This window comes from Garra rufa, chromosome 25 (genome assembly GCF_049309525.1).
Source record: "Garra rufa chromosome 25, GarRuf1.0, whole genome shotgun sequence".
In the NCBI taxonomy this organism is placed as follows: Eukaryota; Metazoa; Chordata; class Actinopteri; order Cypriniformes; family Cyprinidae; genus Garra; species Garra rufa.
Window position 1 is genome coordinate 36,567,486 of NC_133385.1, and position 12,687 is coordinate 36,580,172.

General features: G+C 34.4%; 1 protein-coding gene across 1 annotated transcript; it reads right to left on the minus strand.

Annotated features, from left to right (window-relative positions):
* Positions 1 to 258: 258 nt before the first annotated feature.
* spi1a (Spi-1 proto-oncogene a) lies at positions 259 to 10,637 on the minus strand. The gene is made up of 5 exons (XM_073832065.1): positions 10,393 to 10,637; positions 10,164 to 10,257; positions 9,711 to 9,883; positions 2,572 to 2,725; positions 259 to 1,084 (listed from the first exon to the last, which is right to left on the minus strand). The coding sequence occupies exons 1-5, from the start codon at positions 10,432 to 10,434 to the stop codon at positions 768 to 770; spliced, it is 780 nt and encodes a 259-aa protein (XP_073688166.1). The 5' UTR covers positions 10,435 to 10,637; the 3' UTR covers positions 259 to 767.
* Positions 10,638 to 12,687: the final 2,050 nt, after the last annotated feature.

Consider the following 12,687-nt stretch of genomic DNA (forward strand, 5'->3'; position numbering starts at 1 on the left):
AAACTGAAATCCAGAAACTTGTGTAAATGAGTAGATAGAAATGCTTTTTAAATATGTTTTCAAAAATGCTCCTCAATAATATATTTTTGTGACTCACAAAATACATTTGAACAGTTTTGAATCTCTTTAGGATCTTTGTTGCTTATTAGGAACCCAACAGGAAGTAAACAAGCTATTTGCAAAGAGGACTTCTAGTTTCATTTATTCAGCGGTGGGACAATTTTGTATAATATAAAGACAGAATACTTAGCATTAATATGCGTAAATAAGTTAAAGCTTTACTTATTTGAGTGGATGAAGCATATGGAAGACAAAATGTGTCAGAAAAGCTGAATAAATTGACGTCCTGAAGTGTAACATGTTAATTCCATTTAATAAAGCATTTTTAAAAAAATTGGGCTATTATTCAAATGGCATTATTGTTATTGTGCATGCACTTTCATGACATGACACGTGTACTTTTTAAAATGCATTGGTCACACCACTGGACAGTTGAAATAGTGATCAAAAAAGCTTATTAAAAGTGGAAAAACCCATGCAAGCCTGTGCTGTACTCTTATACAAATATGTAAACTTTAACCTAAAAAAAATGTCTTTTGTAGTCCATTTGTGAGCTACTCAAAATATTACATATCCGTTTTTTTACCTATACGTATTATATATCCCTGAGATTAAATGTTTTGCAGCAGAACAATGGCAGGAGAGAATCTGTGAATATTCTAGGTAAGACAGACTGGATGTAAAGGAAAAGTTTTGAGTCCAGAGTTTCAGTGATGATACTGCCTCCTATCTGTAGTCATCCTCCTCATCACCTCGCTGCTGAACTGGTACGTGAGCTTCTTCTTGACCTTTTTGACCTCGCCGGTCTTGCCGTAGTTGCGCAGGGCCCTGGCCATCTTCTGGTAGGTCATTCTCTTGCGGTTGCCCTTCTGCTGGCCCCAACGGCCGGCGAGTGTCTCCTTGTGTTTGGAGGAGAACTGAAAGATGCCTCGCTCTCGGTCCACCCACCAGATGCAGTCCCGCATGTCTCCCTCCTGCAGAAGGTCCAGGAGGAACTGATAGAGACGCACTTTCCGCTTGTTTCCTGTAGAAGTTGACGTTTAGTTTAAAGTCTGGATGGTGCACAATCCAATCTGCTTGCCACTTTTGATACCAAATAAGATTCTTTTCACAAACAAACTTTAAAGAAATGTTGTGACATAATTCAAGATCTGGGTAACACTTTAGAGTACATGTCAACTTATTCTACTAACCCTAACTTAAACCTAAAACAGTCTGCGCTGATAAAAATGAATTTGTGGTGAAGTATATAATACAGAAAAAACAAATGTAATTTCTACATTAAATAATTGAGTTCAGGCAAGAATAAAAAAAAGAGTAAATTCAATATTAGTAGTCAATTTAATCTTGTACAATTTAAAATTTGAATTTATAAGTATATGTTACTTGGAATCCTTTCTTAATTTTACATTCCATCATTCACTTGGGCATGAATAAGTAATAAGTTTACATTTTAGCTGTTTTTTGAGGTGTATTTACACTGTTTAATGGTTGCTTTTGTTGTTAGGTTAAGTAACTTGCTGTTTTGCAACACCGAGAGTTCATTTTGTACTCAAAATGACTCATTCATACTCAAAACTATTCACTGTTTGTTACCGTCATTGTGAATCATGTGCCAAGTATTGAGGTCTCTGTGTTCAATTGGTTAGTATCTACACTGAGCCAACAATTGTGACCCTGAGCTGCAAAACCAGTCATAAGGTTTTTTTTTTTTTTTAGTACGTTCCCACTGATTTATGGTTTGTTACAACAATATTTGGCTGAGATAAAAAAAAAAAAAAATCAAAAAACACAAAAAATTCTAAATTTGAGAATATTGCCTTTAAAGTTGTCCAAATAAATTCTTAGCCATTCGTAGTAGTACCAATCAAAAATTAAGTTTTGATATTTTTGTAACTGGAAATGTACTAAATATCTTCATGGAACTTGATCTTTACTTAATATTCTAATGATTTTTGGCATAAAAGAAAAATTGAGCATTTTGACTCTTACAATGCTACAAATATACCCATGCTACTTAAGACTGGTTTTGTGGTCCAGGGTCACATATAACCTTAAAAAAACAATAAGGAGCCGTCTACTTGTTTACATACATGTTTGTAAGCACACATGCAATGGCATTTTTTACAGTGCTGTAATGTTTGAGTAATGTTTATAAACCATGGCTGAGTAAACTTAAAATAATTCAGTATAAATTACTCACCAAACTCTAACTACATGTTAAATGTACTTATTTCCTTTGCTAATTTTACTTAAATTAGTTAAGTAGATTTGACTTAAGTCCATAGTTGCGGGCAAAAACTTGGCAAATGAAATAAATGTACTTTTTTCAGTGTACTAATACTCTAACGGGAGTGTATTTTGGGGAATTTTTAGTAATGAGCTTGCATTAATTCAAACTATAATATTAATAAAAGTGCAACTGTCGTAAGCTGTCTAGTTGAGACCAGTTCATTTGAGTCCAATACAAGTCTAAGACCATGAAAACAGCGTCTTGTGTTTGTTGCTCACCTGATAGAGTGCTGGAGATGCCTGGATGTCTGTCGTTGTCCTCCTCACCCTCTGACACCTCAAAGGGTGGACTGCGTCCCCCGGGGTCCTCTTCATCAGTACTGCAGTGGGGGACGGGGGACCGTTGGTACAGTGGGTGTTGGACGTAAGCATACTGTAGAGATAGACCAACAATCATCAGTCTTGCCTTAACACTTCTGTGGCTCCTTATGCTACAAACAAAGAAATAAGTGCTTTCAGCCATTTTTTTTATGAAGTGCACAAACTCTCAGAATTAGGATGTATCTAATTCACCTAACCTGCATGTTTTTGGACAACAGGGGAAACCAGAGAACCCTTGAGGAAACCCCCTGACAAGGGGAGTGAATATGCAACCCTGGCTCAGTTGGGACTCGAACCAGGGATCTTCTTGCTGTGAGGCAATAGAGCTGCATCCATAACCTAAGCCATCCCTGAACCCTACCCTCAGTGGGATGTGAGCAATTTATACAAAAATTTGCATAAGAAGTTGGTACCAGTGACATAAAAGTGCGAACTTGCACCCTAAAACTCCTCACTAATTAGGTCACCAATTTTCCAAAACAGTCGAAAATATATAATTTGCATTAAAAATAGTGAAACTTGCACCCCTAAACCCAACCATCAGTGGGACTTGAGCAGGTCACCAAAAAATTATGAATGAAAACTTACAAATTCACACAGATTTGCAAATACATATGAAAACATACAATCTTTAATTAAAAAACTGTAAACTTGCACCCCTAGAAAAAACCATCAGTGGACATGAGCAGGTCATACTAAAACGTACAAATGAGATTATACAAATTCATATAGATTCATCACAACCCTGCTGAAGAAATCAATAGACACCAATCACGAAATTTGTAATGGTTTTATTGGTTATAATGAGACTTGCATTGGTTTTAATGAAAACTGTAATGTACCCTGTGGGTTTCTACTGGTAATTGGTCTATCTGTAGCTTGATAAAAGCAATAAATCTTAATGGAATATGTCCTAAAACACACTACAGGAAACCATTTTAATGGTTTTAATGGTTAAAAGTTGATGGTTTGTAATGGTATTTGTAGTGGAAACCATTAGAATTTCTGTGATGGTTTTGATTGTTTTTTGATTGTTATATGAATGCATAAGAATTCACAATAATTTAGCTAAAACATGACATTATTAATAATGTTAATACAATAATATTAATAAATAAAAAAGTACCTTAAACTACCCCTCAGTGGGCATGAGCAGGTCATATGAAAACATACAAATGAGATCTGTAAATCTCATCACCAGTTTTTCAAAACATACAAGAACATGTGATTTTTTAGTAAAAAAGCAACAACCTGAACCCCTAGACCTAACCCTCAATGGGACCTGAACAGGTTATATGAAAATGACATTGTATGAATTTATAAGAATTTACAACCAGTTTGCCAAAACGTGCCATTTTTAATAAAAAAGCGTTAATCTGCACCCTAAAACTATGAGCAGGTCATAGAAAATGTTTAAATGAGACTATAAATGTTTATATGAATTTGTCATCAATTTTCCAAACCAGTACAGATTCACACAAAATTTGCCACCAACTTGCCAGTATGAATGAAAACTCATAGGCAATGTATCAGTGAGATTATACTAATTTATATGAATTTGTCACCATTTTTTTAAACAGTTTTTTAAAAAAAATAGTGAAACTGCACACCTAAACCTAACCCTTTGTGGGATGTGAGCATATGAATGAGGTTGTACAAATTTGCCACCAACTTGCCAATAGATATGACATGTACACTTTTTAATAAAAAAACTGTAAACCTGCAAACCAACCCTAAACAAAACCATTAGTGGGATGTGAGCAGGTCATACGTATGCATGCAAATTATATTGTACAAATTCATTTAAATTCACCACCAGAACGTGATTTTGAGTAAAAAAGTATGAACCTGCACCCTGAACCTAACCCTCATTGGTACGGCAGCAGGTTATACGAAAATGACGAATGAGATTGTGCGAGTTCATAAGAATTTGCAACTAGTTTGTCAAAATGTGACATTTTTAATAAAAAAAAAACATAAACCTGCATCCTAAAACTACTCTGTGGGTATAAGCAGATCACAGAAAACTAATGAATGAGATGGAATTTATACATAAATACATTACTTGTAATTAAAATAGTGAAAATAGTGCTTCTAAACCTAACCTTAAGTGGGACATGAGCAGGTCATATGAAAATGTACAAATGAGATTTGTAAATTCATGTAAATTTATCCAAGTTTCCCAATACGAGAATGTTTTTTTTCTTTTACAAAAAAACACAAAGCATGAAGCTAGAGATGAGCAAGTCATAAAAAATGAACCAATGAACCAATACAAGTTTGCATGAACCTGCCACTAATTTTCCAAAACAGTTGAAAATACATAATTTGTAAGAAAAATAGCACAACTGCATCTCTAAACCCAACCATCCTAAGCAGGTCATTCAAAAACGTGTGAATGTGGTTGTACAAATTCATACAAATTCGCCACTAACTTGACAATACTGTCCTCCAAAGGCAAAGTGCAGTAACTACGCCAACACTGAAACGGGACACAATTTAACCAGGAGACTTTGCCACAAGACAAAAGATAAATAACAATAAAACTACCCCTCAGCGGGCATTAGTTATCTATCAAATATTTTATGGCAATACTTTATAATTAGTGTATCAATCGGACATTCCCCCACACTTATTTTTTTAAGCAAAAAAAAAAAAAAAATGCTGGTTTGGCATGCTCTTGTATAAGTATAAAATACTTGGAAACCACAGAATTACTTTACATTGAAAGAGGAAGTACAAAAGCACAGTGTCAACAGAAAGGGACACACAATGGTGTGGTCCCAGATTTACAAATCAAGTGCGCATCACGTTTTTGCTTCCAAATCATCCCAGAAAACCACAAAGTTTCATTTCTATCAGCACATTCACACAAACACATTTAGCGCATCAGTAAACGTTTTACAGTGCCTTGCCATTTTTTTCACATTTTGTTTTGTTGCAGCATTACGTAAACTGCTTTAAATTAGTTTTTGCCTTTTCACCTTTTCACCTCTCCATCTCTGTCAGCTTGGATGGGGGCTGGCAGACATTTTCTAAAGTCCTAGTTGTTCCAGTCGTCTTCCATTATGGATAATGCTTCTGTGAACCTTCAATGCAGCTGAACTCTTCCCTAGATCATTGCCTTAACGCAAATCTGTCATCTTGAGTTATCTTGACCTCAGGACTTGGTTTTTGCTCTGATATGCACTTTTTAGCTGCCTTTCTAAATCAGACTCATTCAAATGAATTTGCCACAGTTTAACTCGAAGTGTAGAACTAAATTTCGAGTGTCCCAGAAAAGGGTATGAATACTTATGCAACGGGATCTTTTCAGTTTTTTATTTCTAATAAATTTGCAAAGTTGTTACAAACCTGTTTTGTGCTTTGTCATTATGGTGTATGAGAAGTAGATTGATGTGGAAAAAAAATGAAGGGGTATGAATACTTTTGCAAGGTACTGTACATGGCCTGTATTTAATTATATTTGTAGGGGTGTATCTAAAATGAAAGTTATAGTTCATTTAAACACATTTAAAGAGATAAATGCACGTAAAACCAAGTGCTATGCTGTATGTTTATAATGTGGTTCAAAATAAATACTTCTGGAACTAAGTGACAAAAATGCTAATTGAATTATTACTTCCGCATGGTGTCAATGCTGCATGCACTGATAAAAAAACAATAAGTAAATTTACCTGATTTTTATTTGGCAAGTTCTTCCAACATTTTTTAAGTAAAATCTACTTGACTAAGTTAGGTAAAATTAACAGAAAATAATGAAATAAGTAAACTTAACATGTGGTTAGAGTTGTTTCTACTTAATTATTTTAAGTTCACTCACCCACGTGTAAACATTACTTAAACATCAAAGCATGTGGGTCACTTTAAAACATGCATATAAGCAAATAAATGATTCCTTATTATTTTTAAGATTATATGTGGACCAAATGAACACAGAGACCTCAATACTTGGCGCCTGATTCACAATGACGGTAACAATCAGTGAATAGTTTTTAGTATGAATGGGTCATTTTGAGTAGAAAATGAACTCTAGGTGTTACAAAACAGCAAGTTACTTAACCTAACAACAGAAGCAACCATAAATACATTTCGAAAACAGCAAAAAATGTTACCTTATTAATTATTCATGCCCAAAGTGCATGATGGGAACAAAGGGATCCTGACATTTACTTAAACAATCTTTGTAAAAATAACAAACTATTCCAAGTAAAATATACTCTATATATTCTACAAGCATAAACGGAGTACTAATATTGAATTTACTCTCTTTTTTTATTCTTGCCTGAACTTATTTATTTAATGTAGAAATTACATTTGTTTTTCTGCATTATTTACTTCACCACAAAATCATTTTTATCAGTGTGAGTATGAGCGAAACAATGCAACAATGATCACACCTGGTGTAGACACAGTAGGTTAGCATTTACATGACCAATCAAATCTTTAGAAATGTATGTGGGCAGGGTTTGTGCTTAAGTGGTTTAGAAAAACGGAAGCTGAACTGAATGGCTAAGCCTAGTTTTATGATGTGTTTATTTTGTGTGTGTGTGTTAACATGCAATTTATTCCTGTGATCAAAGCTGAAATTTCGGCTTCGCTACTCCAGTCTTCAGTCTCACATGATCCTTCAGAAGTCATTCTAATATGCTGATTCGCTGCTTAAGAAACATGCAATTTCATTATTATTATTTTTAAAACATGATTATCATGATGTCAGCATGTTTCTAGCATGATTAACAAGTTATTAGCATGTTTCTAGCATGATTAACAATCTGCTAGCATGTTTCTAGCATGTTGTTAGCATGATTACCAAGTTGCTCGCATGTTTCTAGCATGATTAGCAAGCTGCTAGCATGTTTCTAGCATGAATAGCATCTTACAAACATGTTGCTAGCTTGTTTCTAACATGATTAGCAAGTTGCTAATATGTTTCTAGCATGATTAGCAAGTTTCTAACATGTTTCTAGCATTAATAACATATTACAAGCATGTTGCTAGCTTGTTTCTAGCATGATTGACTTGTTTCTAGCATGTTTCTAGCATGATTAACATGATGCTAGCAGGTTTCTACAATGATTAGCAAGTTGCAAGTATGTTTCTAACATGATTAGCAAGTTGCTAGCATGTTTCTAGCATGATTATCATGATGTCAGCATGTTTCTAGCATGATTGACAATCTGCTAGCATGTTTCTAGCATGTTGTTAACATGATTACCAAGTTGCTAGCATGTTATAGCATGATTAACATGTTGCTAGCATGTTTTTAACATGCTTAGCAAGTTGCTCGCATGTTTCTAGCATGATTAGGAAGTTGCTAGCATGTTTCTAGCATGAATAGCATCTTACAAGCATGTTGCTAGCTTGTTTCTAGCATGATTAGCAAGTTGTTTGCATGTTTTTAGCATGATTAGCACGTTTTTAATGTTTCTAGCATTAATAGCATATTACAAGCATGTTGCTAGCTTGTTTCTAGCATGATTGACTTGTTTCTAACATGTTTCTAGCATGATTAACATGATGCTAGCAGATTTCTACAATGATTAGCAAGTTGCAAGTATGTTTCTAGCATGATTATCATGATGTCAGCATTTTAGCATGATTAACAAGTTATTAGCATGTTTCTAGCATGTTGTTAGCATGATTACCAAGTTGCTCGCATGTTTCTAGCATGATTAGCAATTTGCTAGCATGTTTCTAGCATGAATAACATCTTACAAACATGTTGCTAGCTTGTTTCTAGCACGATTAGCATGTTTCTAGCATGATTATCATGTTGCTAGCATGTTTTTAATGATTAGCAAGTTGCTAGCATGTTTCTAGAATGATTAGCAAGTTGCTAGCATGATTAGCATGTTGCTAGCATGATTACCAAGTTAGCATGTTTCTAGCATGATTATCAAGTTACTAGCATGTTGCTAGCATGATTACCAAGTTACTAGCATGTTTCTAGCATGATTATCAAGTTACTAGCACATTGCTAGCTTGATTAACAAGTTACTTACATGTTTGTTGCATGATTATCAAGTTACTAGCGTGTTTCTAGCATGATTATCAAGTTACTAGCGTGTTTCTAGCATGATTAGCAAGTTGCTAGCATGATTAGCATGTTTCTAGCATGATTATCAAGTTTCTACCATGTTGCTAGCATGTTTCTAGCTCAGAGTCTCAAAGGATTCTGGGAGTTTTGACAGTTGGAGTTTGAATAGTGTTGGCTCATTTGAACATTCCGTCAATGTAAGTCTATGGGATTTCCCCCAGTTTTAATCATCGTTTTTAGGAAAACCGTGAGTCCGATCAGTTAGAAACGATAAAGCAAATAACTTCAGACAGTCTGAAGATCTGGGCTGAGTTTGTAGAGTTAAAGCTCTAGGAGTTGATCAATTTAGACTCAGAAGAATAACAATAACTGTAAGTTTAAATAGCATTTCAGTAAATTGGCTTTCTCAATCCAACTTAATTACAGTTAAAAAAAAAAAAAAAAAAAATCAAATAAATTTTTTTTTTTTTTTTTGATTTTTAATCAAATAAATGCAGCCTTGTTGAGCAGAACAGACTTATTCCTGGCAGCGTATGTGCTGAAGAGCTGCTTTATGTCTGAAACCATATGTTCAAATATTTTATACTAAAACAGTAGCAAATTCAAAACTGCTAGTTTGCATCAATTTCAGAGGCTGTGATCGTCCTTGGCTCACATGTCTTGTGTAAATGTGGGCAACAGCAGCAACAGCCTTCAGTCAGGAAAAGACAGTGTTGAGCAATCAGTCTGTCTCTCCTTCACTCACATCCTGCCCATCTCTCTTTCTTTTTCTTCATCACTTCTTTCTTTCAGACCTTTTCACTGATTACAGTACACTATTAGTCACTAAATGAATATCAACTAAAACTGATGTAAAATGAGCACACCTTTAATATATTTCTTATTTTACTGAATAGAACATATTGCAGAATTGTGTACTTCTATTGAAAGGCAACGACTAATCAGTTCATAGACGTAGATAGAAAGATCGATTTTATTATAGCGTTTGCAGACTAACCTGTGGAGGAACTACAGGTAAAAGTGTCCCAATCCCTGAATCTACAGATGGATGGAAGGACTCCACGTCTCCATAGCGGTATGTGCTGGGATGAAGCTCGGTGAAATGGTTTCCTTGAGGCGGCTCAAATTCACTGTGATGGCCATGAACGCCTGCGTACTCCCAGCCACTTTCTTGCATGACGAACAGCAAGGGAGAATACATTTGTAAGTTTGAAAGTTAAATTAAAAACTGGTTGTTGGGTAAAAGATGTTCAGTCTGTCTCTTTTGATTCTTTTTATGCTGTTAAATGTATTTATTTATCATTTTTTTTAAGTAAATAAATGAATTCATTACAGAATCGGTATCCAACAAACCAGTTCAGGAGATTTAGAACCATCACATAATGCATTACCAACAAGAATCAATTTTCTATAAATGTGATTATATATATTATACAAATGACACACTTACCAGGATGAGTCTGAGGATCAGTACTGAGATACGGGTAGAACGGGTCATATATCGGCCGAGTTTCTGGATCATAGGGAATTAATTCTTCTGACAGCTGAAAGAAAACAAAAATAATAATACTAATAAAATTCTTAAATTACAAAAAAGGCAAATAAAAAATACTTTTTTTTCATTTTCACCTGGAAAAGTTTACAATGTTTGAAACCAAATGCATCTCTCATATACTTACAGGTGAAATAACACAGCTGCCATCCATTCTGTAATGCAACATGAAGCCCTTCACTCATATATCTTCTCCTGTGGCGTCTATCTCACAGTTTCCCACCTGTTTACAGAATATTGCATAACGTGGAAATTACTTCACAAGAGCGCAGTGCTGTGGTGTGTCGCTTTTCAAATGGGCAAATGCGTCAGATCTTGTTTTAAAACACTTCTGCCTTCAGCTTGACTGTCCTGGTGTGAGAAAGACCAAATTTCCTGTATTGCCCATAAGTGATTAAGCTAACTTCACTGAAGGGTCTGGCCTCTGATTGGTCAAAAGTGGCGATGACTCGTGATTTTTCATTTAGGACACTGTCAAGGGATTTCGGCCAATCGTGATCTGGTTGATGGGCTGGCTTTAGGTGGATCTCCACCATCTCCTATGATTATGTGTTTTAATTATTAATTAGTTAAGTTGAAAGGTGATGCATTTGATCAATTCCAGAAATAATGTTTAATAGATTGCGTGTCTACTCGCATGAAAATACATAAAACTTTCTGTTCTTAAGTAGAATTATACTTTAGATTGTTGCATGATCTTATTCATGGATTCTATTGAACAACACAATCATATTTGTAATAGAATGAGCGAAGCAAAAGAAAAACACTGTAATTTTTTAGTGTTTCTGAGTAGTTGAGTAAATAAGGCCATGTTGTGGCCTTAAGTCAGAGGGAAATTTTTCATGTGCTATTGTCTGAGAATCATAAACTTCAGTGTTCACCCAAAGTGAAGTTCTGAGAGAGCTTTGTTCCCTTTTTAATCAAAGCATCGCACTGTTATCGCAGGTTTTGAGGAAGCAACTACTATTGCAGCATAGACCAATGCATTATTCTGTGTATGTCCTGGATTTTCATATGCAAAACTTGAATGACATTAGGTGTTTCCGGCATAGTTTTAAAAGTGGAACAATTTTAGAGAAAATACATGTTTTTTTTTTTCTATCTATCTACACTATTTTTGTTGTTGTAAATAAAACAGACTATTGGGGTATATTTTGCAGGAAAATACTGTTTTAGTTAACTTCAATGTGTTACTTGCAGTGGCGTATAAAGTACCTGAAAGCTATACTTAAGTAAAAGTGCAGATATCTTACCAGAAAAAGACTTTGGTAGAAGTTGAAGTCACTGTTTAGAATATTACTTGAGTAAAAGTCTTAAAATATGTGATATTTATTGTATTTAAGTACAAAAATTTTTTTTTTTATCTTAAATGTACTTAAGTATTGAAAGTAAATGCAATTTTTTTTTCGCAATTGCGAGTTTATATCATCCATTTCTGACAGAAAAAAGTCTAAATTATCAGTTTATATTGCAATTCTGACTTTATTTCTCACAGTTGTGAGTTTATATGTGACCCTGGACCACAAAACCAGTCTTAAGTCGCTGGGGTATATTTGTAGCAATAGCCAAAAATACATTGCATGGGTCAAAGTTTTTGATTTTTCTTTTATGCCTAAAAAAAAATAAAGAAATTAAGTAAAGTTCATGTTCCATGAAGATTTTTTGTAAAATTCCTACTGTAAACATATCAAAATGCAACTTTGATTTGTAATATGCATTGTTAAGAACCTGGGACAACTTTAAAGGTGATTTTCTCAGTCTTTTTGATTTTTTTGCATCCTCAGATTTCTGATTTCAAATAGATGTATCTCGGCCAAATATTGTCCTATCCTAACAAACCATACATCAATAGAAAGCTTATTTATTGAGCTTTCATATGATGTATAAATCTCAGTTTTGTCAAATTTAACCTTTTGACTGGTTTTGTGGTCCAGGGTCACATATCAATTTCTGAGAAAAAAAAAGTTACAATTCTGACTTTATATCTCGCAATCCTGAATTTATTTCTCACAATTGCAAGTTTATATCACCCAGTTCGGAGAAAAAAAAGTCAGAATTTAGTTTGTATCACACAATTCTGGGAAAAAAGCCAGAATTTCCTGAAAAAAAGTCAGAATTGCAAGATACAAACTCGCATTTGTGAGAAAAAAAAAAAGTCAGAATTGTGAGTTTATAAACTTTGTTTTTGCTCACAAAAACTTTTGTGATGGAAATAAAGAGGTAAAAGAAAGCAAACACTGTTTTTTGAGCAAACACTTTCTAGATAGAACTGTCACGGTGCATGAGAAGGACTGCGCAATACGAACACGCAACACAAAATGCAAAGTCTTTAATTAATCCACAAGCAGGGTATACAACAGGCAGGGTTGACAGGAACACACATGCACACTCTATGTAACCTTGTAGCCGGACAAAGAAACAT